Source organism: Gadus macrocephalus, chromosome 11 (genome assembly GCF_031168955.1).
Source record: "Gadus macrocephalus chromosome 11, ASM3116895v1".
Lineage (NCBI taxonomy): Eukaryota > Metazoa > Chordata > Actinopteri > Gadiformes > Gadidae > Gadus > Gadus macrocephalus.
The window spans coordinates 22,266,303-22,291,321 of NC_082392.1; the positions used below are offsets into that span (position 1 = coordinate 22,266,303).

The 25,019-nt window shown below is 42.3% G+C and overlaps 1 protein-coding gene across 1 annotated transcript in view; it reads left to right on the forward strand.

The window, feature by feature from the left end:
* antxr2a (ANTXR cell adhesion molecule 2a) overlaps positions 1 to 22,514 on the forward strand; it is a 49,236-nt gene extending 26,722 nt beyond the window's left edge. The window contains exons 15-17 of the mRNA XM_060065904.1: positions 2,479 to 2,649; positions 2,735 to 2,815; positions 18,746 to 22,514. Coding sequence (XP_059921887.1) covers positions 2,479 to 2,649; positions 2,735 to 2,815; positions 18,746 to 18,784 — 291 coding nt within the window. The 3' untranslated portion in view covers positions 18,785 to 22,514. The remainder of the gene's footprint in view (positions 1 to 2,478; positions 2,650 to 2,734; positions 2,816 to 18,745) is intronic.
* The last annotated feature ends 2,505 nt before the right edge of the window (positions 22,515 to 25,019 follow it).

Genomic DNA, 25,019 nt, shown 5'->3' on the forward strand with positions numbered 1-25,019 from the left:
CTCCCCCAGGGCTCTTCATGTAGTCATCATTAGAAGAGATGATCACTCCAGATGCCTCCTTATATCACACTTCAGCTCTCCTCCTCTCAACTCTCTTCTTCTCTCCTCTCTTCTCCCTCTCCCCTCCCCACCCTTTTCTCCTATTTTTACCGTTCCTCCCTCTTTATATATGGCGTCTGTTCCTCTCTGATCTCCTCTCTCCTCTTTTCCCTCTCTAACAATAAACAATAAGTGGCCCAACCACACCTTTCAGTCCCTTCCAATAAATCAACCTCGCCTTCTATGAGACGTTGCTGCCTTCATATTCCTCTTGACGGAGCGTTGTTGTCGCTGCCCGTCTCTCTCTGATGGTGAAAAGCTGTTCTGTATTGTGAGGCTTAGCCACTGGCTCAGGGCTACGTTGCTAATTAATCAATGAATTAATCACCACTCTATTCACAGGCTCGTCAGGCTAGCGACAGATGTGATGAATTCAATAAAAAACATTCCCAGCTTAACAGACACAAATGCTTCCACATTCCCCCAGCTGTTTGCATCCCTCACCCTCTATCAAGGGGAGGCTGCAGCGACCCAATGCCCCTGTGCCCTCATTGGCTTAAGTGCCACTCTAGCCCAAAGAAATAATAGTTTTGTTGTAGTTGTTACTTCTGCATATAGTTTGTCTGGTGGGGGGGGGGGGCACTGGCCCTAACAATGTCTGTGTACTGTCTCACCCTATAGGCTAACATGCTACCCCTCACCCTGTATGCTAACACTTACCGTCTATGCTAACACTCAGCCTCTATGCTAACACTAACCCTCTAGGCTAGCACTCAGCCTCTATGCTAACACTTACCCTCTATGCTAACACTCAGCATATATGGTAACACTTTCCCTCTATGCTAACACTCAGCCTCTATGCTAACACTTACCCTCTATGCTAACACTCAGCCTCGATGCTAAGACATACCATTTATGCTAACACTCAGCCTCTATTCTAACACTTACCCTGTATACTTGCGCTCACCCTGTATGATGATTTTTACCCTCTATGCTAACCCTCACCCAGTATGATAACCTGCTAATATTTCCCCTGTATGTTAACTCCCAGTCTGTACATGATGACGGCATACTGTCATCATGACGGCATACTGCCAGAGGTCCTGCTTTACAGTGAGTTCTGAGTCACTTTGGCACTTCAGCACATCGGAATATATCTATATATATATTAGTGCTGTCAAGCGATTAAAATATTTAATCGCGATTAATCGCAGATAACTCACGATAACTCACGATTAATCGCGAGTAATCTCGATTAATCGCAGATTTTTTTCTATGCTAAATATCCCTTGATTTCTTTTTCCCATTCATTTTTCTCATTTTAATGCTCTTATCAACATGGTGAAGTGCATCGGCTTGTCTTGTGCAAATGTTTTTTTATTGATAACAACATTGGCATATACTGATCAAAACAGGACGATACAAAAAAAAAGCCTATAATGCAATTAAACGATGAACATACAAACATACTGCCTTGAACATAGCAGTCAGGCTACTGCTTCTTTGTTTTGAGCAAAGAATTTTATTTTTAAAAAAATATATATATAAATTTGCGTTAATTGCACGATAAAATAATTTACGCCGTTAAAATTGGTTTGCGTTAACGCCGTTAATAACGTGTTTAACTGACAGCACTAATATATATATATATATATATATATATATATATGCATACACATATAATGTATAACAATTAACTTTGACTGAAAGTCCTCTTAAGATAACGTTTATGATTCTGCTTTAGCCTCAGATGCAATAAAGCAGGGTCTCTGGTCGTAATCATCGCAAGTCTGTCCCTGACCAATTAGCATTCATTAGCAGAATGCTAGCATGTACTGCCAATCAACGGCCCAAACTGTAAGAAATCAAACAGACAAAAGTACTCATTCATTCAACTTTTGAACTATGATCTATATTGAAATTACGGAATCTAAAATGAAATCTGCGATGTTTCAACAACAAGCAGGTGAAAGAGATACATTTAGCCGTCTAGCACCATAGACCCACATTCATTCTGCAATCAGGTGATCACCCCCAGTGGAATTCTAATGGAACTGCAACCAAGTTTGATATGATGGGGCTCAATAGAGAGTGCCAAGGCTCTCCGTAGACGGGCTCTGGTTTGACTCAGTTTATAACAGTGTTTACACTGTATATAACAGTGTTAAACTCAGTTTATAACCGTTTTTACGCTGTATATAACAGTGTTAAACTCAGTTTATAACAGTTTTTACGCTGTATATAACAGTGTTAAACTCAGTTTATAACAGTGTTTAACTCAGTTTATAACAGCCTATACGCTGTATATAACAGTGTTAAATTCAGTTTGACTCAGTTTATAACAGCCTTTACGCTGTATGTTAAACTCAGTTTGACTCAGTTTATAACAGTTTTACACGTTTTATAAGAGTTAATCTATCCTTGTTTAACTCTTGTTAGGTGCGCTGGGGAGAGAAGGGATCCACCGAGGAGGGGGCACGGCTTGAGATGGCGAAGAACGCTGTGATCTCAGTTCCTGAGGAGGAGGAGGAGCCTATGGTCCGGCGACCGCCACCCAGATCCATGCCCACCAATCAGAACGTAGAGAACAAGTGGTACACACCCATTAAGGTGAGGCCACACCCTCTTTCTTCAGTCAGATCCCAGGTCACGTCAAACATAAATTATAATATAGCATCTTTGTTTTGGTCCCAAGGGTCGGGTCGACGCCTTGTGGGCATTGCTACGGCGACAGTATGACCGCGTCTCAGTGATGCGTCCCACCTCAGCGGAAAAGGTGAGTCTGAAACACTGAAACCTACAGATTAGTAGTGTGTGGACATTGGGGAATACACCTGGTAACTTTAGACAGAGGGACTATATCAATATAACTGGAGGGGATATGAATTAAAGAAGTATTTCTCACTCTAAATATAGCAGAGCAGAGACAATCAGAGCTTTGGAAAGCTGCTTGTGTGCTGAGAGAGAGGGGAAATTGTTGTATTGCTGTTAAATGCAGCTGTTGGGTTTGGGACAAAAGCAACCTTATATGGTCGTACCCTGGCAGCCGCCCCACATCCCTACGCAGAACAACAGATTCATCAACTGGGGACCTGAGAAAGTAGAGCCACACCCATGCAGATGTTTTGACGTCAACTCTCTAATCCACAAACACACACCAGATGCTCCACACATCCCACAATATGCCTCCATATTGTGTGTGTGTGTGTGTGTGTGTGTGTGTGTGTGTGTGTGTGTGTGTGTGTGTGTGTGTGTGTGTGTGTGTGTGTGTGTGTGTGTGTGTGTGTGTGTGTGTGTGTGTGTGTGTGTGTGTGATTGGAATACATTCATAAATGAATAGTTTGGCATATTATTTATCTGGTTATTTTCCTTCCATCTATTCATCGGTTTCCTTAAAGGAGAATATCCCCGTTGGAGAAATGAATCTGTATTGAAAGTGGGTCATATATTTAGTCGAATAGTAACATCAATTTCAAATTTTGTGCCTTCTTGACCGAGATTGCGGATTGAAGACGACAACTCTCACAATGCCTCCCTGTAGTCCTGCGTGAGCAACAGCATGGAGGAGAAGTAATTGTTGCCGTTTGCGTACTCCCGGAGCTCTATATCTAAATAATATAATATTTTATAATATATAGGTATCTATATAATATAATATAATATAATATATAATAGGGATGTAACGGTCACCGGTGTAACAGTAAACCTCGATAAAAATCTTGTCAATAACAAATACCGTTCATCATTTCAAATCAAATTATTATCTCAGTGGATTACCGCGCCCGCCGTGTGGAAACCGTATGCTTTAATCCTTCACAGCGCTTCATCCGAGTCTCCTGAAGTTGCCGCCCAGGCGCACTGTGTAGCCTACAACATAGTGTTTTTAAGTTTCTTGAAGTTGGAATCATGGCGGAAGGAGGAGACGACAGCGCTCAAGACATCCATCAGCCTTCTAATAGGGATGTGCATTTCTGGCAAAAATACTATTCAATATTCGCAGAGTAGTATTCGAATAATAATATTCGATAATCGGTCAATCAAGAACCCCCAAAGCATCCACGCACGCATGCACACACGGACCTCGGAGACACGCACACGCAATGACACAGAGAGAGGATTTTATGATTTGTATGAAATCAATCTGTTTATTTCACCAACTGCGCCATCAACATTCAACATCAAAATTATTACAACATGGGATTAGGCAGATAGGCGCCGAAACAATTAAACGCGCCGAAAACAGATCGCTTTTTTTTTCTTTTTTTACTGAACACAGGCTGCATGACGGAGAACTTGACAAGTAAAAAAAATACCTTCACACAGTGTGTCTTTTTACAATTTATTTGTCGCCAGCATTCGTAGTGTTGATCAGCAGAGTAATAGTCCCCCAAAGACGTTGACGTCGCTTAGCAACCGAGGACGCTGGGGTTGAAAAGTTAACAGACTTCTTGGGGAATCAACTTTCCTTGAGGTATTTTGGTCACACTAACCGTGAGGTAAAATTTTCATACCATTACATCCCTAATATATAATATCACGGCCAAAAGCTGTGTGCGCCTCCGGATGATATTATGAATTTAATACTGCGTCGGGTTCTTGGACGTCTCTGGAACTTCCACAACAAGTAAAGACTCGTAGTGGGGGTTATCTCAGCCAGAGTCCTGCATGGGTTCGGGTAGGCTACCCAACGGGTGACCCACACAATTTGGATTAAACGGTGGAAAGATATTGTACAGTGTCGGACACAGGTGCTGGTCGGGTCGGACGCCTGAACAGCGCGGGTCAGTCGCAGGTTTTGCGATTGCGATTGTGACTTCTCCGGTGCTAGAGATTTTATTGAGGAGCAGAGGAGTCAACTAAACCGTCCACAGTGGATAAGTGGTGCGGGTCGGGCGTCGGTATCAATTTATAGCGGGTCTGAGCAGGGGTGATTCTCGGGTGCGGGCGGGTGCGGGTTTGCAAAATAATACCCGTGTATTGATTCTCGGCCATGGTGGAGAAGGAATTGGGGGAAGAAACATTGGATAGTAGACTGAACCACAACATGGAGGAGAAAGGGATTGTTGCCCGCGATTGTCTCCCGCCTGAGCCCCACCGCCGCGGGGCACCACCATCGCGAGGCACCACCGACGCGAGGCACCACCGCCGCGAGGCACCACCGCTGACGGGCATCACCGCCGCAGGGCACCACCGCCGCGAGGCACCACCGCCGCGAGGCACCACCGCCGCGAGGCACCACCGCCGCGAGGCAACACCGCTCAGCGCTGCCCGCTGCCGAGGCGGTGGTGCCTCGTTGCGCGTAGCAGGGCTCAGGCGGAAGACAATCGCGGGCAACAATCCCTTTCTCCTCCATGTCGCAGTTAAGTCTACTTCAGATTGATGTGGAAGTGGAAGAACCAGAGACGTCGGAGTACCCAACGCAATCGTTTGAGATTCATAATATCGTCTAGAGGCACACACAGCTTTCGCCATGATATTTTATATAATATTACTATAGATGTCTGTATATTATGTTATATCATTTAGATATACAGCTCCAGGTCCCCCGCCGGAGCTCCCGGAGTATTCTAGAATATATTATAGAACATGGCCAAAAGCTGTGTGCGCCGGATGATATTAGGAATAAACGACTGCGTCTCTTGTACAACATCCTTGCTTCTTTAGCGTTCGTGTGATCTAACGGTCACACCGGTCAGACGGTAACGTCAAAATCCATACCGTAGAGCAAATTCACACTAATCTGGATAGTAGTCTACTCTCTATACCGTTTATACCATACACCCCTAAGTCCCACCCACTGGCACTGATCTGTAAGGTCTGTAGCGTCAGTCGGTCCCAACCCCTAGCCGGGTTTGAAAATGAGGAGTGCTTGTCGTTTTTTATGGAATGATGCAAGACCATTCAAAAATATGACTGGGTTTCTTGAACGCTTAATGCAAATGTGTGAAGTTTCCCTTTAACCTATTTGGCTTTGTAAACAGGAGTGAAAGACAATGCACCCATTAAATCAGCTTGAATGAATAGAAGGAAATCAATACACTGAAATTACCAGATTACATTGAAATGGATCTCATGGAACATCATGTTCTGATGCTAAATGTACCCCTTCATCTCACCTTGTTTGTTTTATTTCGTTTTTTAGCTGAAGTTTTAAAGCGTCCCTATGAAAAGCTCTTCAGACATCCGCGTGGGTTGACGGGAAGGAGAGAGCGATGTGTGTGTTTGTTTGTGTGTGTGTGCGGGGGGAAGCTAACAGCTTAGTTTCAGCCTCCTAGCATCGCTCCTATTATGTTATTTTTTCATTTTCTTTCTCAGAGGATTCAGATACACATCCTCATCAGGAGCAGCTAGTGGTTAGGAGTCAAGGAGGCAGGCTGCAGACATTAGGGATCGACCCACCCACTTGTACTCTATGAAAGTGTAAACAGTGTACTGCCCAGTTTTCCCTTTCAGAGACACAACAAACAGACGTCCCCAGTCGGCCTGGCAGACAGGCTGAGGGGAGGGGGAGGGGCTTGTCTTTGATGGCCAATAGGAATCCCTCAGGCTCATGAATGTTTCAGAGCTCTGCTTTCATGAAGTTATTCACACAGGTGGAAAGAAACAGGTAGTCAGACATACCCTCCCCTACCTCCTCCTGTCCTCTCATCTCCTCCCCGCCTCTCCTCCCTCCCCTCCTGATGAACAGAGCAGACCTGGTGAGGCCAGGGGAAGGGAGATGTGGTGAAAGGAAGAGAAAGCGGGTGAAATCTATCTTTTTGTGCCCTCACATGGAGAGCCCCAGGGTGCTAGCGGTAGGACACAGCTGCAGCTCCTCGCTCGCCCCGGGCGCTGGGAGATGTGATGTGCTGTGACTGTCGTCAGCCAGGGAGTTACCACACAGCCAGCCTGGCCCTGCAACATCTGCCACCTCAGAGAGAGAGAGAGAGAGAGAGAGAGAGAGAGAGAGAGAGAGAGAGAGAGAGAGAGAGAGAGAGAGAGAGAGAGAGAGAGAGAGAGAGAGAGAGAGAGAGAGAGAGAGAGAGAGAGAGAGAGAGAGAGAGAGAGAGAGAGAGAGAGAGAGAGAGAGAGAGAGAGAGAGAGAGAGAGAGAGAGAGAGACTCCTTTATGTTAAAGTGACGGAAAAAAATTATCTTTCAGTCAACACCGGGATGGCCTTGTTCGACTATGACAAATCTGGCAAGGAAATGTCCAAAAAACGTTGTGCCATTGTTTTGGTTTTGACTTCATGGTTATGGTGAGGTTGTTCTCATAGGTTTGAGTCAAGCCCCTTGGTGGCTGTGTTGAAATAGTGAAGAATCAGAGAGTGCATTCAGCCATTATGTGTGAAGAATCGACTGTTTGAATAGAAGGGTGTTTTTGAAGCGTGTGTGTCTCCATTTCCACGCAGCCGTGTTATAGTCCAATTTGAATAATGAGGTATTTGCTGTCGTAAACACGCTGCCTAACTCCCCGTGAAGTAAATGTAATTTTTAATTTCACGATAAAAGGCTGTTAATTGAAGGTAAACAACGTGGGGAATGGCATTAAGAGAGATCAGAGAGCATAGGATTACCTAATCAACAGCTAATTAGAATTAAACCAAATCATCACAAATAGTACACCTTTTTGGAAGGAAATTTGTCCCAGCCTCTCAGACAGACACAGACAGACCGACGGGAAGGTCGGCATGCAGATACAAAGGAACACAGTCTAATAAGTGGGTTTTGTATTGTATTTGTATTTATTGACTTTTGTATTGTTAGTGTATTTATTGGGTTTTGGTGTATTTATTCTGTTTTGTTATAATTAGTGTGTTTTGTATGGTTTATATATATATATATATATATATATATATATATATATATATATGTATATGTGTGTATCTATACATATATGTATTTGTGTATATATATATTATATATATATATATAACATTAAAGACTATTGGCCACTGGAATTTATTTAGCTACAATTTTGCTTGATTTCCATTTAATATATTATTCTATTATGTTATATATTTGTTAATATTCAGCATTAAACATTTATAGTATGTTTGATGCTGTCTCAATTAAATAATGTAGTTAATCCCTCCATTGAGATACATATTGTTACAATGTGTATCTTATTCAATGTAAAACCTAACTGGTGAAAATATTTGGTGAATATTAGTATCATGAATACTCTTATAATTGTTAATATTTTCATGATGAATGTTAACTTAATTTGACCCACACTGGTACATTATATTGGATTATGTCAGAGATGTATCTTAAGAGAATGTATTAAAAAATAATATTCAACAAAGTTATTCACCCAAACTTATGTAATGCAATACAAATTAATCAAATCTAAAGTTATCATTTGACTATATGTAAATCCACAATATTCATATGGTATTATGAATATACAATATGAATAGTTATTTGTCTGATTGTTTTCAACAATTGTAATTTATCTAATATATATGACACTGAAAGCAGATGCTCTGCCAACATGCCCTGAACATGAAAACAGATTTTAATATTTTATATCTTCTATTGCGGTCAGCTGTAATCGTTTTCCACCCTCGGCCCTTCTGGATCACACAAATAATAATATTTAGGTTATTTCATTTTTACTCAGTTATTTGTATTTTTGTTCAGCGAGTTGTGTCTGGTTGTCTACTGGTTCTACTGGGTGGAGGGGGCCAGTGTGTAGCTGGTACCTGCCCCCCACCCCCCTCCTGCTCGTTCTGATAGGATGTGACCTGATGTCCTCGGAGTCAACCGCCACTACCCCCAACCCAGACTGGTGTGTGTGTGTGTGTGTCTGTGTGTGCGTGTGTGAGTGTGAGTACCGTGTGTGTGTGTGTGTGTGTCCCCAGACGGGTGTGTGTGTGTGTGTGTGTGTGTGTGTGTGTGTGTGTGTGTGAGTGTGAGTACCGTGTATCCGTTAGTTCTTCATCACCTATTAGAATCAAATGCTGCTGGAGCCGACCGCCTTTAATTAAATTACATTACTGTTAACGTCAGCGCAGTGGGAGGACTCGTGCCTCTCTCCTCAGCCCTCCACCGCCCCTCTCCCCCCGTCATCTGTGATGTGTGTGTAGATACTGTATGGAAGGACTGTATGTACTGTGTGTATTTAATCATAGCCGCAGTAGTCGTACTAGTGTTCTATTCATTATGTCTTAATATAATGATACATCCTGTTTTATTGTTAATGTTATTACACAATTAATCTTAATATTAACAATAATGTTAATTCAATTCATATGTTCTATCCATGTAGAAGTACGCTGCATGCAAAATATTTTTTTTATTTACCATAATTTGAACAATACTCTATTTAAATCCTCACTTAAGAAGTGGTAGGAACATCAATTAGGTTTCCACTCTATATTTTATCATTAATATCAACATTAACGATCAATAGCACTGTCCTGCGGAATTGCATGTGTGATAGTTGGAGGGTGTTCTTGTGAATGTGTCAGTGAGTTCCACCTCTCTGAGCAGATCAGTGAAGCGGAGCTAACAGGCTGCTAGTCTCCGGTTAGCAGCAGCATGCCCGTCGTCAGACGGCCCTCAACACCCCTTTCCTCCTGTGTGTCTCTGTCTCTGTCTCGGTCTTGGTCTCTCTCTCTCTCTCTCTCCCTCTCTCTCTGTCTCTGTCTCTGTCTCTGTCTCTGTCTCTGTCTCTGTCTCTGTCTCTGGCTCTGGCTCTATGAGTACTGCTAGCTAAGCTAAGTCCCCTGCTATTAGCTACCTAACCTCTGAAAAGCAAGGGCAGTCAGAACAAATTGCTGATCTCACAAAACAAACAACATTATGAGACAATACCCAGATCGATAGGACCTTCCCTATAATGTTAGGAGGGGCTCCTGAATTTTAGGAGGGGCCTCTGAATGTTAGGAGGGGGCCCTGAATGTATGGGGGGGGGTCCCAGTATGTTAGGAGGGTACCCTGATATGGGAATAGGCTGTTGAGCACTGTTTAATATAGCAGTAGGGTACAATACAGCGACGGCCATGTTTGTGTGATTCATTTAATGACGCCAGGAGCTTCCTGTTTCTGTTCCTGTTTCATGGCCTTGTAGTCCTTTCCTGAGCAATCGTACAAATGTGCATACTTCCTCAATCTCAGCGAGTCTTCCTTGGAATTAGAAATATAGATCTAGTGGGATGCTGTAGTCAATGTTTTACAGATACCAAATATTTACAGATACTAGATGCTGACGAATTCCCTTCACATAGGATGTTTGACCGATAACAGCCAGATGGTCATTTGGGCGTCTGGGTGAGTTTCACTATTTAAACTGAGCGCCCCCCTTGTGCACACTGCGGTAATCAAGGCCCAATGCTGTTTAGGAATTTGTTGCCAATTGTCCATTATGACATACATACCTATCTTCTCTTTGGGATTCCCTGAGGATGCAAGGACCGTCACCAGGAGGTTAGGAACCTCCCCAGAATGTTAGGACAGTCCCTAGAATGTTAGGACATTTCCCGGAATCTTAGAACCGTCCCCAGAATCTTAGAACCTTCCCCAGAATGTTAGAACCGGCCCCAGAATGTTAGGACCGCCCCCAGAAGGTTAAGACGGTCCCCAGAATGTTAGAACCGTCCCCAGTATGCTAGGACAGTCCAAAGAATGTTAGGACAGTCCCCAGAACGTTAGAACCGTCCTCAGAATGCTAGGACCATCCACAGAATGCTAAGACAGTCCCCAGAATGCTAGGACTGTCCCCAGAATGTTAGGACAGTCCCCAGAATGCTAGGACCGTCCCCAGAATGATTGACTATTCAACATACATAGCCTTATGAAGACGAGTTCATACATCCTTCAACCTAAACTCCTATATTCAGAGGATCAATTTAGCTTTTTTACTTTTAAATCAAAGTTTAAAATAGTGTAGCAAGTGGCAGTTCACAGATGAGGGGGATTATGTTGTGCATTCTGTAAATTATCCATTTTACAGAATAGGAGAAGTTCGTTTTTGAGCTTGTATCCCGGTTACATAACTAATTGTTGGAGAAAGTTGGTATCCAAATCGACTGCAACAAACTGTTTCTATACATCTTTTCACCTTTTATGTCATCAAAAGCAACTTATATTCATGTCCGGCAGTGCAAGTAAACATTGGCTTGTAGCACTGACTGCCATTTAGATTGTTGATCAGTATGCATAACAGATCGATATAATTATAGGTCTATAAATGTAGTTTACCACTATGGATTCAATAAGAGTTACTTCCACCATGCCCTATAACGTATACATGGACCATGATGACCATGACGATGATACTTGACTATGATTGGTTAAATGTTCGCTGGCCTAGGATAAGATTGACCTAGGTGTGAATACAATTTATGCTGCTTTTTCTCAAAATGGAAATGGTGTAATATGTGTACGGTGCAATTCAGCTCTAGGATTTGTACAAATTGTATTGACGTGGGAAAAAAATCTCAACGTATAATGGCGTCAAAAGTGAAAGGACCTTTAGGATGGTCTTTAAGGGGTCTTTGGGGGTGTTTAGGGGTCTTCAGAGGGACTCAAGTGGTCTCCACAGCAGGGATCAGTCCGGGGCCGGTCCCTACTCCTGGAGGGTCGGGGTCTGCCACAGCGTGTGGAGGTCCGGGCGTCTGGGGAGTATCGCTCTTTAAGTGAATTATCCTCATACCAATCACCCTCCCAGAAGGGTCACGTTTGGACCAATCACTGGCCTCCGCTCCTTGGCAGCAACCCCCCGTCCCCCCCCCACCCCTGATGCCTTCATAATCAGCTTAATTATGCAAATAAGCGTTAGCACCGATCTCTTTCATCTTAAACTGTGGGCTCAACAGCCATCCAGAGCTCTCCCTCCTCCTATCTGACACTAATTAATTGGGCCTGTTAAAGGATGAAGTGCAGCACGCACCGAGCGCCTGACGAGAGCTTAACCGCCAGGGCGTGAGGACGCTGCACCACGACAAAGGGGCCCTCTTAAACATGTGGATGAATGCATCTAGTAAGAGCTGGTTATCTAGTTGTATTCTATCTCTGTTGTCTGTAGAAGATAAGGATTCAGCCCTTTTGTTATATATGTATTTTTATCTAGTTATATCTAGTTGTAGATACAGTCTGTAGAAGAGAAGGAGTAAGCCCTTTTGTTTCGATGTAGTTATATCTAGTTAGTATGTAGTTGTAGTGTGCAGTGTCTTTAACCTGCTTTTTCTGCATAAGTATAAGAAAACAATTATTAACTTTTGTATTGACCTGCTAAATGTTACGTATGCATCTTATTTCCTTATAATATGTCTTGGCCAGTAAAACTAAAGCGCTGCTTTAATATGAGGGAGAGGGGGAGAGAGAATCCTATTGAAACGTTTAATCTAAGTTCTGTGTTGAGGGAAGCTTGGACAAGGTCTCGCCGTGTCCTGGAGGGAGAGAGCAGCTTGTTAGTTTAGCAGATGTCTTCTATAAAAGAGTCTGTCCCAGTGTGGCATTCAGTTCCTCAGTCACTTCACTAGAAGGGCACAAAAGACACTATTTGAATCACTTCTTATACGAGCTGCACATCACTATTATACAAATTCATGCGGACATTTGTATTGTTCATTTCCTATTCAGAATTAAATTGAGCCTGTTATTTTCAAGAGTCTCTTTAAAAAGATATTTAAATCCTCTATTTTTGTAAAATATTGTTACATCTAACGGCTTATCTCTGCACGCATATATATTTATTTATATATATATATATATATATATATAGATAGATATAAATAAATAGTTTATTGTTACGGTAGTGATGCGTGTGTGTGTGTGTGTGTGTGTGTGTGTGTGTGTGTGTGTGTGTGTGTGTGTGTGTGTGTGTGTGTGTGTGTGTGTGTGTGTGTGTGTGTGTGTGTGTGTGTGTGTGTGTTGGCCAGCTAGCTCGTTATATCCAGGTCTTTGAGACCACAGATGCACGGAGAGTCAGAGTGTTCTGTAGTCTTAGGGCTGCTAACCCTAAGCCTGTCTCACCTCCAGCCTGTCTCACCTCCAGCCTGTCTCACCTCCAGCATGTCTCAGCTCCAGCCTGTCTATCCCAATCCCAACCATCAGCTCTCCTCGGATTCTCTTGTAAATAAGAAGCAGATAAATAGAAACAGTCAACATATCTGAGCGTCTCTGTTGCTCTCGCTCTACAACCCATTCTATCTAAGCCCTTCCAAAGTCCAGGTCCTCGCTACACTTGTGAGTTAGTTAGAGGTTCATTGTTTTTCACATTACTGTAAGATATGAAGTGCCAGTCAAGTTGCGATGGGAAACCAAACTGAAAGGCTTATGAATAAAACATGACAGCCGTTATTTTCAAAGGCCCAACTGTAGACACACTCTGTTGAAATGTAAATGAAAATAGAGTGGGGTCTTCTAATCAGCATGCATGTGGTCTGATCAGTACGAGTTGACGCAGAAGACGGTGGCCAGCGAGCATCAAATGTTGACGTTTGGTTAGCCATGTTGATGAGCTGCATGCTAATGATCGGTGCGTCTCTGGGAAGAGACAAAACCACAGATATAAGCCTTTATAATTCCTTCTGCTCTACGCTGACCAATAATGTCATGATTTAATGCCTAGTCTGAGGAATAATGGTTAGCTGAGGCCGAAATACAACGTCTCTTTGAGGGGGGTTTGAGGGTTGCCTAAGCTTTTAGGCTTTAAGGTTGGTTTAAGTTTGCCTTTGAAAAACAGAGTTTTTCTCAATCTGGGACAGGCCGGCTTGCTCCTCTGTAAACGCCCCTTCAATTCCCCACCAGTCCTGAATACACTGAGGACTGCTTCATCAGCAGCTACCGGGTCACCATATCAGCAGAAAGGAGGTTCTGCATGCGATAGCATGTGTTTAACCTAAAGAGGGATTTATCTACAATTTAAACCAGTGGTTTTGGTTTTGGTTCTCCTATAAGGGCAGTTTAAGGTGCATCTTTTCTACTCTAGGTGGGTGATGAGGTCCCCTTGCGGTTACTAGAACCTGGCCCGGCTGAGACATGCTGGGTCGTCTCTGGTCGGGTTATTTACTGCTAGCGCTCATGTGCAGTTGATAACATATTCTCCTCAGTAAAACTAACAAGATGCTTTACAACCCCAGCCCTCCACTGAGCGCGTTAGTCATGTTTACACCTCGGAAACACAAATAAATTACCTCCGCCTGGTCAGGATTTAGAGCTGGGGTTTTGCTGTAAAATAGGATTTAAAATTCGAAATGAAGACTGACTTTAAAGTTAATCATGTGTAGCTTCAAGGGTGTAAATCAGTGGTCTTCCCTGTAGAATAAATTATGCCGTACACTCCCTTACATAACCTTTTTATTATTATTATGATTATTATTATTAGTATTATTATTAGTATTATGGGATAGCCACATCATGAATCCATATTTAGGCTTTCAATTACATACCCCATTATTATTTCCAGTTGCCTACCCCATCCTTTTGGTCAGTAACAGGTGTGTAGTCGCCAATTTTAAGTATTTTCTGTCTGACAATTAGACTTATGGAAGCAGTATGCAGTTTATTTACACAAACAAATAAATCAGACAATATCCTGCCTAATAAAATAAATATAAACCCAACTGTAATTTCAGTTAGTTTCAGAATCCCAAAACAACACCTGCTGCAGATGTTGATGAATAGCGATGTGATTGGAGCACATAAGTAGAGTAATCATCGTCATTGTGTCTTTGATTATTCACTAGCTGCTTTACTTTTACCTTTGTTTGTTGTAAAACGCATGAAAGACCTATTTAGCGTGTTCAGTCTAGTGATTGACTTTTTAAACTGAAATTAGCTTTCTTTCTCACTAATTGCATTTCTAAGGGTTTACTGTAGAGGCTTTGATATAAATAAAAAAAAAAAAAATTAAATTTGGTGGAAACCATCCTTGCGAAAAACTAAACATAATCTCATGCCTCAACCTCTTCCCCTTCCTGTGTTTGAGCCAAGATTTAGTTGTATTTTATTGTTATTTAGTTAATATTTCATTGAACTTTGTCTCATCTCGTCTTCAGAGTCATCTTTGTCTTATCTTCAGAGTTTTATTTATCTTTAAATGTAGAGTTTTCTTTGTCTCTGAGTCCCATATTATCTATACAGAGGTACTATTATGTCATTCTGTATTATATATATGGAGGGATGAGTCCCTGGGTGGCCCAGCTGTCTGAAGAGAGGGGGTTTGTTCCCCCGTAGTACAGACAGACTCCTCTCTGTTCTCTGCTCTCTCCACGTTATTTCATTATTTAATTTCTCTGTGCGCCGCGTCGTCGTCCAGCGTCTTCACACCACGGTTCTTTGGCGGCGTGGTCCGCGTAGCGTTGGATTCTGCTCCTCCATTAGCACCATCTGTGCCTCGCGAGCCTTCTGTGAGCCGCCAGGCTGCCCAGAACCCGGCACTGCTGCCAGGGATGTGCACTTACCATCACACCCCAGGGACAGGGGCGGTCGTACCTCAGTACAGCACCAGTGTGTCCTCAGATAGCGCCTCTATTAGTATTATTAGTATTATTAATTTTTATTATTGATAATAACACCATTATAATTGGATACATTTGTATCATTATTATTTATTATCATGATTTTTTTGTACTAATTATTCATTATCATTATTTAAGTCACTGTGTAGAGTGATTTGAGGACCTCAAAGCGCTAAATAATTTAAATATATTCAGAATAATGTTTTTTTGTAGTATTATTTCTGACTCTTATGAAGGTCTGAATGCGTTGGTGTTGATGCTGAGTGGATGGGGACCGCTTGGCAGACTGCTGTCCATTGCGCCCACTCAACATTCAAACTGCTGCTCATTCTCAGCCCTCGTCATATTCAATCAAAAGGTGTACTCACTAAATGAGCATTTACTAACGACCAGCAGTACAGAGTACGGCCACGACCATGCCTAACATGTGTCACCAGTTGCCATGGTGATTTGTGATGACCTGCACAATGGTTTTAACCAATCGTTTGTGTTAAGAGAAGGTTTAAAATGCTTGAAGGAGATAGGACATTGTAGAAACTGTGGTCTGGGTTCTGTGCCGGGGCCTGTCTGGTCTAGTCTCGACTGGGGTCTTGTCTGGTCTAGTGTGGTCTGGGGACTTGTCTGGTCTAGCCTGGACTGACGTGATCTGGATCTAAGGTCTAAGGACTGAAGGCTTTCTTAGTTAGATTTAGTTTCTGGCAGTCATTATGTTTTGGGTCCCGGTGTACCGACGCCTGGCAGCCTAGTGTGGCTCTATGCAGACAACCTTATTCTTCTCAGCAGTATCTACTGCTTCCCTCAACGTGGAGGCTGACCGTAACTCATTGGTAATTCCCCCTCTAAAAGAATAGTCGATGTCGTGAAATGTCACTGTACTTGAAGAGGTTACAGTTTCATGATTATAATTTGGGAGCATGGTTTAGTTTCTTGGAGAAAACCAGAGAGCTGTGTGTGTTGACTACAGACGACAGTAAGGCGACTCTGTAAACAGGTCCTGCTAGCTTACATACAGCCGCTACAGTACAGACCGCCATCCCCTAATATGGACGCAAATCACATCTATTCTTCTGATAAACTCTTTGAAAGCCGCGTAGCTTAGTGTGGCAGAGCAGCCATGTTTTTGCTGGATTAAAGCTTGTAAGTCTCCAGATGGGCCAAGAGCAACTTTCTGTTCTGACTTTATACATGTAGCAAACTTTACAATTAATAAATACAGCACATCACAAACCCTACAAACATTTGCTCCGGGAAAATAACACGTCTCCATCAGCTGCTTGATTCCAAAAGTCTAAAATTGTATGTGAACAAGTGTCAGAAATGCATAAAAATGTCTAGCATAAATCCGTGTTCTTGGAAATGAATAAGAGCTGGACTTGGTCAATATCTATTCTAGAGGTATCACTGCTGTCTGTATGTTACCTCATACTGTATGGATATAACTATGTATGGATACATTTGTTTTTAAATATACTATTACCTGTCCGTCTGCTATGCACACACGTGAACACACCCTTATAGCCAACCAACAAGATGCTGTGTGAGGACTGCTCCAATGAGAGCCTCTTCAGTTCCTGTTGACAGCGTGTGTGTGTCATATCTCCGTCTATTGAAGTCCTGGGGTGAATGGCTGTTTCTGGGATCTGCTCTGATCCATCCCGGAACGAATGGGCTGGGTGGGGTCTGGGTAGTGGTGAGGCTGGAGGTTTCGATGGGTGGAGTTGGGGTAGTGTGGGTTTGGGGTAGTGGTGAGGTTGGGTGGGTGCAGTTTGAGTTGTGTGGGGTTAGTGGTGAGGTTGATGGTGGGGTCAGTGCCTTTGGAGTTGGTGGGGTTGGGGTAGTGGTGAGGTTTGAGGTGGGGTGGGTGCAGTTGGAGTTGTGTGCGGTTGGGGTAGTGGTGAGGATGGAGCTGAGCAGGGGTCGGGTGGACGTGGGCTGGATGTAGTTTGAGTTGGGTTGGGTTGTTGGATCTGGGTGGGGGGTGGGTTGGAGCGTATTGTACTGCACCTGCTCCACTCACTGTGACAGATCTCTGGGCGTTGCGTCTTCACCCCCCATTTCCCCCCCCCCCCTCCCCCTCCACATACTCAACTCTGAAATCCACTGAACTTGGCCAAGACAGCATCTGATGTGCCTTATTTGTTGACTGTGTGAGATTAGGGAGTGTGTGTGTTTGTGTGTGTGTGTGTGTGTGGGGGGGGGGGGGGGGGGGGGGGGGCTTATCCCCCTCCCCCCCTTATTCCAACATTTTGCCAATAATAACAAATGGGGATTCAGCTGCCTGAAGCCTCATAGCTCGCGGCGCACTGGGTCCTGTGTGTGTTTGTGTGTGTTGAGCTGTGTGCACGTGTACTTAGGTCTGTGCTACTACTACCAATATAATACTAGTATTAATCATACTAGTAATACTCATTTAAATAGTAGAACCTGGTGATTGCTTTTTCATTACATAAAATAGTTAATGGTTAGTAATTTGGAGAAGAAGTGGGGAGTGGGAGAGAGAGAGAAGGAAGGGAGAGAGATTTGCTGTACTCGAGCTCCCTCTGTGTGCCACTTTCTCTCTCTCTCTCTCTCTCTCTCTCTCTCTCTCTCTCTCTCTCTCTCTCTCTCTCTCTCTCTCTCTCTCTCTCTCTCTCTCTCTCTCTCTCTCTCTCTCTCTCTCTCCCTCTGTTAGAGAGAAGGGAGAGAGAGAGGCTGTTGCGGGCTCACACGGCCCAATCTCAGATATGTAACTGCGGCCACATGAAACATTCCACAACATCGCATGTCTACCTTCACTCAAATTACTGAATTCATTGACTTTACATTCATACTACATTCAAAATATTTTTAAGAAATCACGCCGTGCGAAATGTATTTGTTGTTACAAAATATGCATCATAAATATCTTAATTTTTTTTGTGATAAAACATTGATGAAAATATATGATTAAATATAAACAGATAAATTATACATTTTAATCAAATTTGCCCTCAAAATGTATGTAAATTATATGATACATGAATAATAAAGTATATTCCTAATATAAAAGGAATATTTTTTTACTTTCAGAATTTTTTTAAAAAGCCAATACATTTAAAATGAATTAAATACATTTTTCTGTTATTAGTGAACATTTTCCTACACATTATTTTCTAACAAAATCAATGTGCTTTGCTAAATTTTTTATATTGAAACAGAAACATTGGAACAAATATTTTGAACAAATTTTGTTTGTTAAAAAAAAGAAAGAAGCTAACTTGTTGTTTTGCTCCTCAGGGTCGCTGCATGACGTTTAACCGGGTTCCCCATCAGTAGAGAGAACGCCGCAGAACACCTCCACTCATTTCCTCCTCTTCACCTTCACTTCAAGCTTCCTCTGACTGCAACTGACATCAACTATTCCCCGTCATAGATAAGATGGTATTGTGTTTTAGCTACGCTCCGTGTTCTCCACCATGTTGTCGTTCTGAAGCCCACCTCCTTCCTCCTCAGACCACCTCATATTTTATTAAAACAATAACAGGAAACGAGACGGGTGCGAGAGCACCCAGCGGGTGTCACACGTCCAGCACCCTGAAGGCTCTGATGGCAGACCTGTCAACCTAGTCATACACATAGTCACACACACAGTAACACATACACACAGACACTCAAGTGACCGACTGCAGTCAGGAGGCCTGAAGGCCTTCATTAACTTTTGTACCCCCAAAGACACCTTTTCACTCCTCCTCTTCATCTTTCAAGAAGAGAAGAGTAGCGGAGTTTAAACGCGTCCCCAGTGCTCTGAGGCCCGGACACTCACATGGGCAGGGGGGTCCGCAGCATCAGAAGACCCTCAGATCGGTCTCCACCGCCCGCCACCGCCGCGGCCACCGTCCCCGGTGCTCCGGGAAGATCCAGAATATCAAAGTTTAATTAAAATAATTAAAGGCAACAGCGAGCAGCCGCCTGTGAAGAGAGGCTCCCTGGCGTTATGTCTTGTGACGGGGGATGACCTATTACTGTTCTATTCACGTCCAAACACAAACCCGTCGCAGCGGAGTCGACGGACGGATAAGTATTGCTCATTTCCACAAATTAGCCCCTCGCCCTGCCGCGTCCCAAAATAGGACGGCCATCCTGCGTAGCGGACATACTGTGGTACAGTGCAGCGCCAACCCCGTCCCGAAGCCTGCCTGGCCTGGTGTGTGTGGGGGGCGGGGGGAAGGGGGGCTCCAATGATCTCGTCACTTTGGATTCGGCGCTTCAGACGTGAAATGGATATTGGAGTGGAAACCTGCCAAGGCTGGCGCGTTTGACGGCGAGCGGTATGGACAACGACCAGCGTTGGGGCGGTGCCGCGTCTCGCTGGGGCCGGGACGCCTCGTCACATGACACTAAAAATAAGTTCAACCACCGTCAAGTTCCCGAGGAGCGAGAGCGGGGCCCTGGCGTCTCGACGGCGGTGCGAGGGGTGAGAGGGGCTGCGGGGCCGGGGGAGGGCCGCGGGCGCAGTGGGGGGTGGGATGGCAAGGGCAAGGATCACGCCACACTCGCCTCATTATTCTTTTGTTGGGTGGTCAGCGACCCCCGCGGATGGCGAGCAAGCTTTCTATCTTCTGATTCAAAATGCTGCAGCTCTTCCAAGAAGGTTCCAGAGACACCAAGTGGTCTTTGATCACAGCTCATACTGAGTAATGGGATAAAATTGATAATGGTTGCCCCAGACCTTATTTCCATTTGGCATCATGCTGCGCTGCTTTCGTTGTGCGTTTTAAACATGTCTAAATGTTACACAACATATGTCCCGATACATTTCTATCATTTGTATCTATTGCTTAGCTTTTTCCTGTGTCCCAGGTTTTGTAGGAAAAGTATTTAAGTACCGTACTTTTAAAAGAATTTCAAGCACAAAAAAACTATAAATATACATATATTTAGTATGTAATTTTGTGTCAAACATTTCAATCCTTTTCTTTAAATATGATAATGTTTTGGTATTTTTTGCAGCCTGTATTTTGAATTCTTGAATGATTTCTTTTTTATAAATAATTTTGAAGGAGTTTAGTGCTATCAAAAAAATCGAATGTGTTAAATATATAAATAAATGTGTTATAAATAAATAAATAAATAAACATTTTTCTAAGGGGGATATAATATTTCCATAGGTTGAATTTAAATCATTGGTTTTAAGGTGGCCACAAAATGTTTGGAGTTTCTGCAGCCATGCTGTGGGTTTTAGTGTGTGATATAGTGAGGACCAGTCCTTGGGTTCCAGATGTCTCTGCTCCAACTGTGGCTACTGGCTAAAGGCTAGCATGCTAAAGGCAATGTTTAATTGGAGACAGACAGGAGTGGTCACATGGAGCATGTGGACAGAATGTCGTCTCTGTCCTGAGACCTGAGGCGCACACACACATACACACACACACACACACACACACACACACACACACACACACACACACACACACACACACACACACACACACACACACACACACACACACACACACAAATATAAACACACACACAAATATAAACACACACACATAGGTACACACTCCTTCCAGATCCTGATTGGCAAAGTAAAAAACATTTTTTTAAATAACTTTATTTATTGATACGTGTTATATGCCTGTTTACCATTTAATCAGACTACTGAAATGTAGACTGCATATGTATCTATGATCTATATTTTGTAACTATATTTTCAGTGACATATAATATGTAGGCTTCTCTATAGTGTGTATAATATAGACAGATGGATGGCTGGAATGATGGATGAATGGGAGGATGGATTCAGGGGTGGGTGGATGGATGGATTGGAGGATGGATGGGTTTCAGGCAGCCTTTTCCTGCAGTTTGCTGGCGGATGAGGAGTCTCTCATTGCTATGCATGTGCCAGATGATTCATAAACCTGTTCCATATGTTGCCGCAATTCACTGATGGGCCCAAGCTGTTTTAGTGGCTGGAAAATCCTGGATTATACCGCTTGATCCTGACTGAAGAGAGAGGAGGAGAACAGAGGAGAAGAGTGAGATGGGGGAGAGGAAGGGAGAGTGAGAGGAGGTCGGGTGAGGGAGGGAGGAGAGAGGGAAGAGTGGTAGGAGAGAGGGAAGGGAGGACAGTAGAGGTCCACTTATTTAATTGGTTAAATAGGTCAGTCACCTTCTGTTTAATCTGCCGATGGGTCTAAACCCATCCACGGTCTTCCTGAAAACAAGCAAACAAACAAACAGACCGTCAACATGTTTGTCACCTGGACTCTGTCTATTGTTCTGTCCCTTCGTCTGTCCACTTGCCTTCCTGGCTCTCTGTCAGAGAGACAGACAGAAACAGGCCTGTGACTCCAAACTAGTCCTGTTGTTTTCTATTCCTTTGTGTTTTTGTTCATCAAACTTAAGGGAAAATTCTGATTGATAATTTAAAACAAGAATTAATGGTTTTATTATGACTATTTATGAACTGATTTTTGTTCACCAACAGTTTTTTTCAAAAGAGGGTCAAATTAATTTAGGTTCAACAGTAGATTATGAAAATGTAATGATTGAATTTAGTCGGTTTAGAAGGTCAACATTAGTTTGGTTTCTAAAAAGGCAGCAAACATATGACCTACATGTATACAATACAACCCTAATACCGGCCTTAGGCATCAAGAATGGTTTGTAATTGTGTTTAGTTAAACATTGCTAAAAATAACAATTTGTTTGACTAAATTGCCTTTCCATCACCATTTCGTATTTTCTGTGGAAATTCACCCTCAGACGTCCGCAGAAAAGGAAAGCATGCAATGCTTCTGTTCAGTAAAGGTTGTTACTGTCACATCTATAACCTGCCCAGAGTCCGATTTACTGGTTATTTTATATTTTTTGTCATAGCAGCATATAAGTGTTTGCGCCTTATTCCTGTAAAGATCACCACTTGAGGATATTTGTTAACAAAGTCAACTGACAGGTAAGCATTTGATATTAAAATATGTACCTATTTGGCATTGTTAGTTATTTTAGTTCAACAATAAATAGGTACATATATGTACTATAGCAACTCCCTTGACCTCACTTCTAGCTCAAAATATGTTTTCAACCCCAACTTTAATTTTTGTGCATCTGCTTCCATACAAATAGTTTTTACCCAATAATCATCTGCTGGTTTTATCAATGTCACGATGTACGTCATCACATGGCTCTACCTCCCACCAAGTGATGAGAAGTAGTTTGCTTGTGGTTATGAATCATATGGCAGTCAGATCGTCTAAAACGGGCCTTCTATGAGACCTTTTTTTTCTTTTTAAATGGATCATCAAAGATGTGTAGCTTATGTCAGCAATGTTCTGGGACCCAAACAATGGGAATCACTGTATTATAGGTTTACCTATTTTACCTTGTATAATGTATTTCAGTATTTACCTATTTGACCTTGTATCATTTATGTTAGACTTCGACCAGTTTAGCCCATCTGTAAGAATACATCTTTACTAATATCTATCGTGACACTGGAGGACAGAATAACAACAACAAGGAAAGAAGCTTAATTCTTTGCCAGGTTTCCTCCAGCTTATGGACTGAGAATAAATACGATTTATATACTATAGTATGCAAATTATCAATAAAACTCTTGATAGCAAAAAAATATGATAGCAACATTAAGCCTCTTGCTTATCTTTTACTAGAATATATTTTAGCGGCACGTTGGTGACTCTTCCCATACTCTGGAGTCACTTTAACCTCAACTGAACCTAAAGCTTCGCTAACCATTCCATGCTAAACACTCTCATAACCATGGATTTACAACGCATGCTGTCCAATAGAGAGAGACCTTGTTAGGCCTACATTTGTCTATCTTGTTCTCCCTTTATTTTACTTTCAAGGCAGATTGGCTTTGAGGTACAAAAGTAAAGTTAAAAGTTAGAAAACAAATGGAAATAAGAAGTTTAGACAGTCTGTTCATTTGCGCGGTCATTGTGATTATTCTACAGTAATGATAATCCTAAACACAAGCATCAGATAAGGATTATGAGAAATCTGTTTTTATAAACGGATAATATGATTAATTAGGGATTGTTGTTAGTAAAAATGTACATTGATTTAAAAACATCAATTTATTTGTTTGTGTGTGAGCTTGTTGACAGTTGATTGTTGACTGACTGATCATCAGTGAAATTTTGACAAATGTTATTGATGTAGTATTTCATGAAGAAATCAGTCCACTGCATCTTTCTCTGGCTGGTTCAAGTGTTTTTTATCGCATGGCATTTTTCCCTGTTGTGGGAATTTTATTGATTTCCCTCTTTGAGGAGTTTGCATAATGTGATGGGGAGCTAAGACCTTTCTTGTGTTAAGAAGAGGCCTTCTTGTATGACATATTATCAAGTTATATGTTTCACCATCAAACACATGTGTTTTCATTTTCACAGTATGTTCACGATAATCCCGGGCGGTAGGCCTTTTCACTGTAATCCGTTGCTTCCGTTACCAAACTTTACACTCCTGATTTATCGGTATAAAGATGTTGACATACTGACCTCAGTGGTTGAAATAAGATAGTTATATGGCTCAGATCATATCGTTTGAGTTGTTCTGCATCCCAGCGAGTCTGTATTTTAGGAACAAAGTGATTCAAGTTGTGTTTCTATCAGCCTCTCTCTTTAATGAAATACAAGCAGAGTCTACCTTGTTGACAGAGAAGGCCTTCAGCAAGGTCTGTCAATCATCAATACAGTGAACAACAATAGGCAAAGCAACAAATTAGGTCTTCCTAATGAAACATTTAGGTATTAAATCAACTAAAAGTATACTGTGATTCATGTCTTCAGGACATTTATTTTTTTTATACTTTTTTTATTATATTCTAATAAATAACAGTAACAATATTGTTCTAAATCTATGTCTTTATTTGCTTGTCACTTTAAATTGTATGTGTGTGTCTGTGTATCTGTTTATACTGGATTTCTCTGTTATGTTACTCTCAGAGGATTCATGTCTTCACAATTATTTATCTTTTCAAGTATTTTCTAATCAGTGACAGTAACACTATCGTTCTAAATCAATGCCTTTATTTACTTACAGTTTTTAATTATGTAGTAGTCTTGTGTGTGTACTATAGTGCATACTGTGTGTATTTGTGTGTTTGAATGTGTGTGTACGTTTGTGTATATATATTTGTGTGTGTGTGTGTGTGTGTGTGTGTGTGTGTGTGTGTGTGTGTGTGTGTGTGTGTGTGTGTGTGTGTGTGTGTGTGTGTGTGTGTGTGAGCAGATGGTCAGAGTGGTAGATGAAGGTAGATCTTAAATGCTAGATGGACATGACTCTCGACACATGCTGCTTAGCTCCTCTGCATTATTCATCCATATGAATTAATCAGACTAAACATAAAGGTAGCACTCCAACAGGTGGCAAACCACATGCAAGCCAGAACTTGGACAGGGTATTATCATCAGGCTAGAACTGACAGGTTCTTAACATCAGGTAGAACTTAGACACGGTCATATCATCAGGCTAAAACTGACAGGGTCCAAACATCAGGTAGAACTCTGTACCTTCGGGTAATGACCAGAGGATTTCTCTCTGA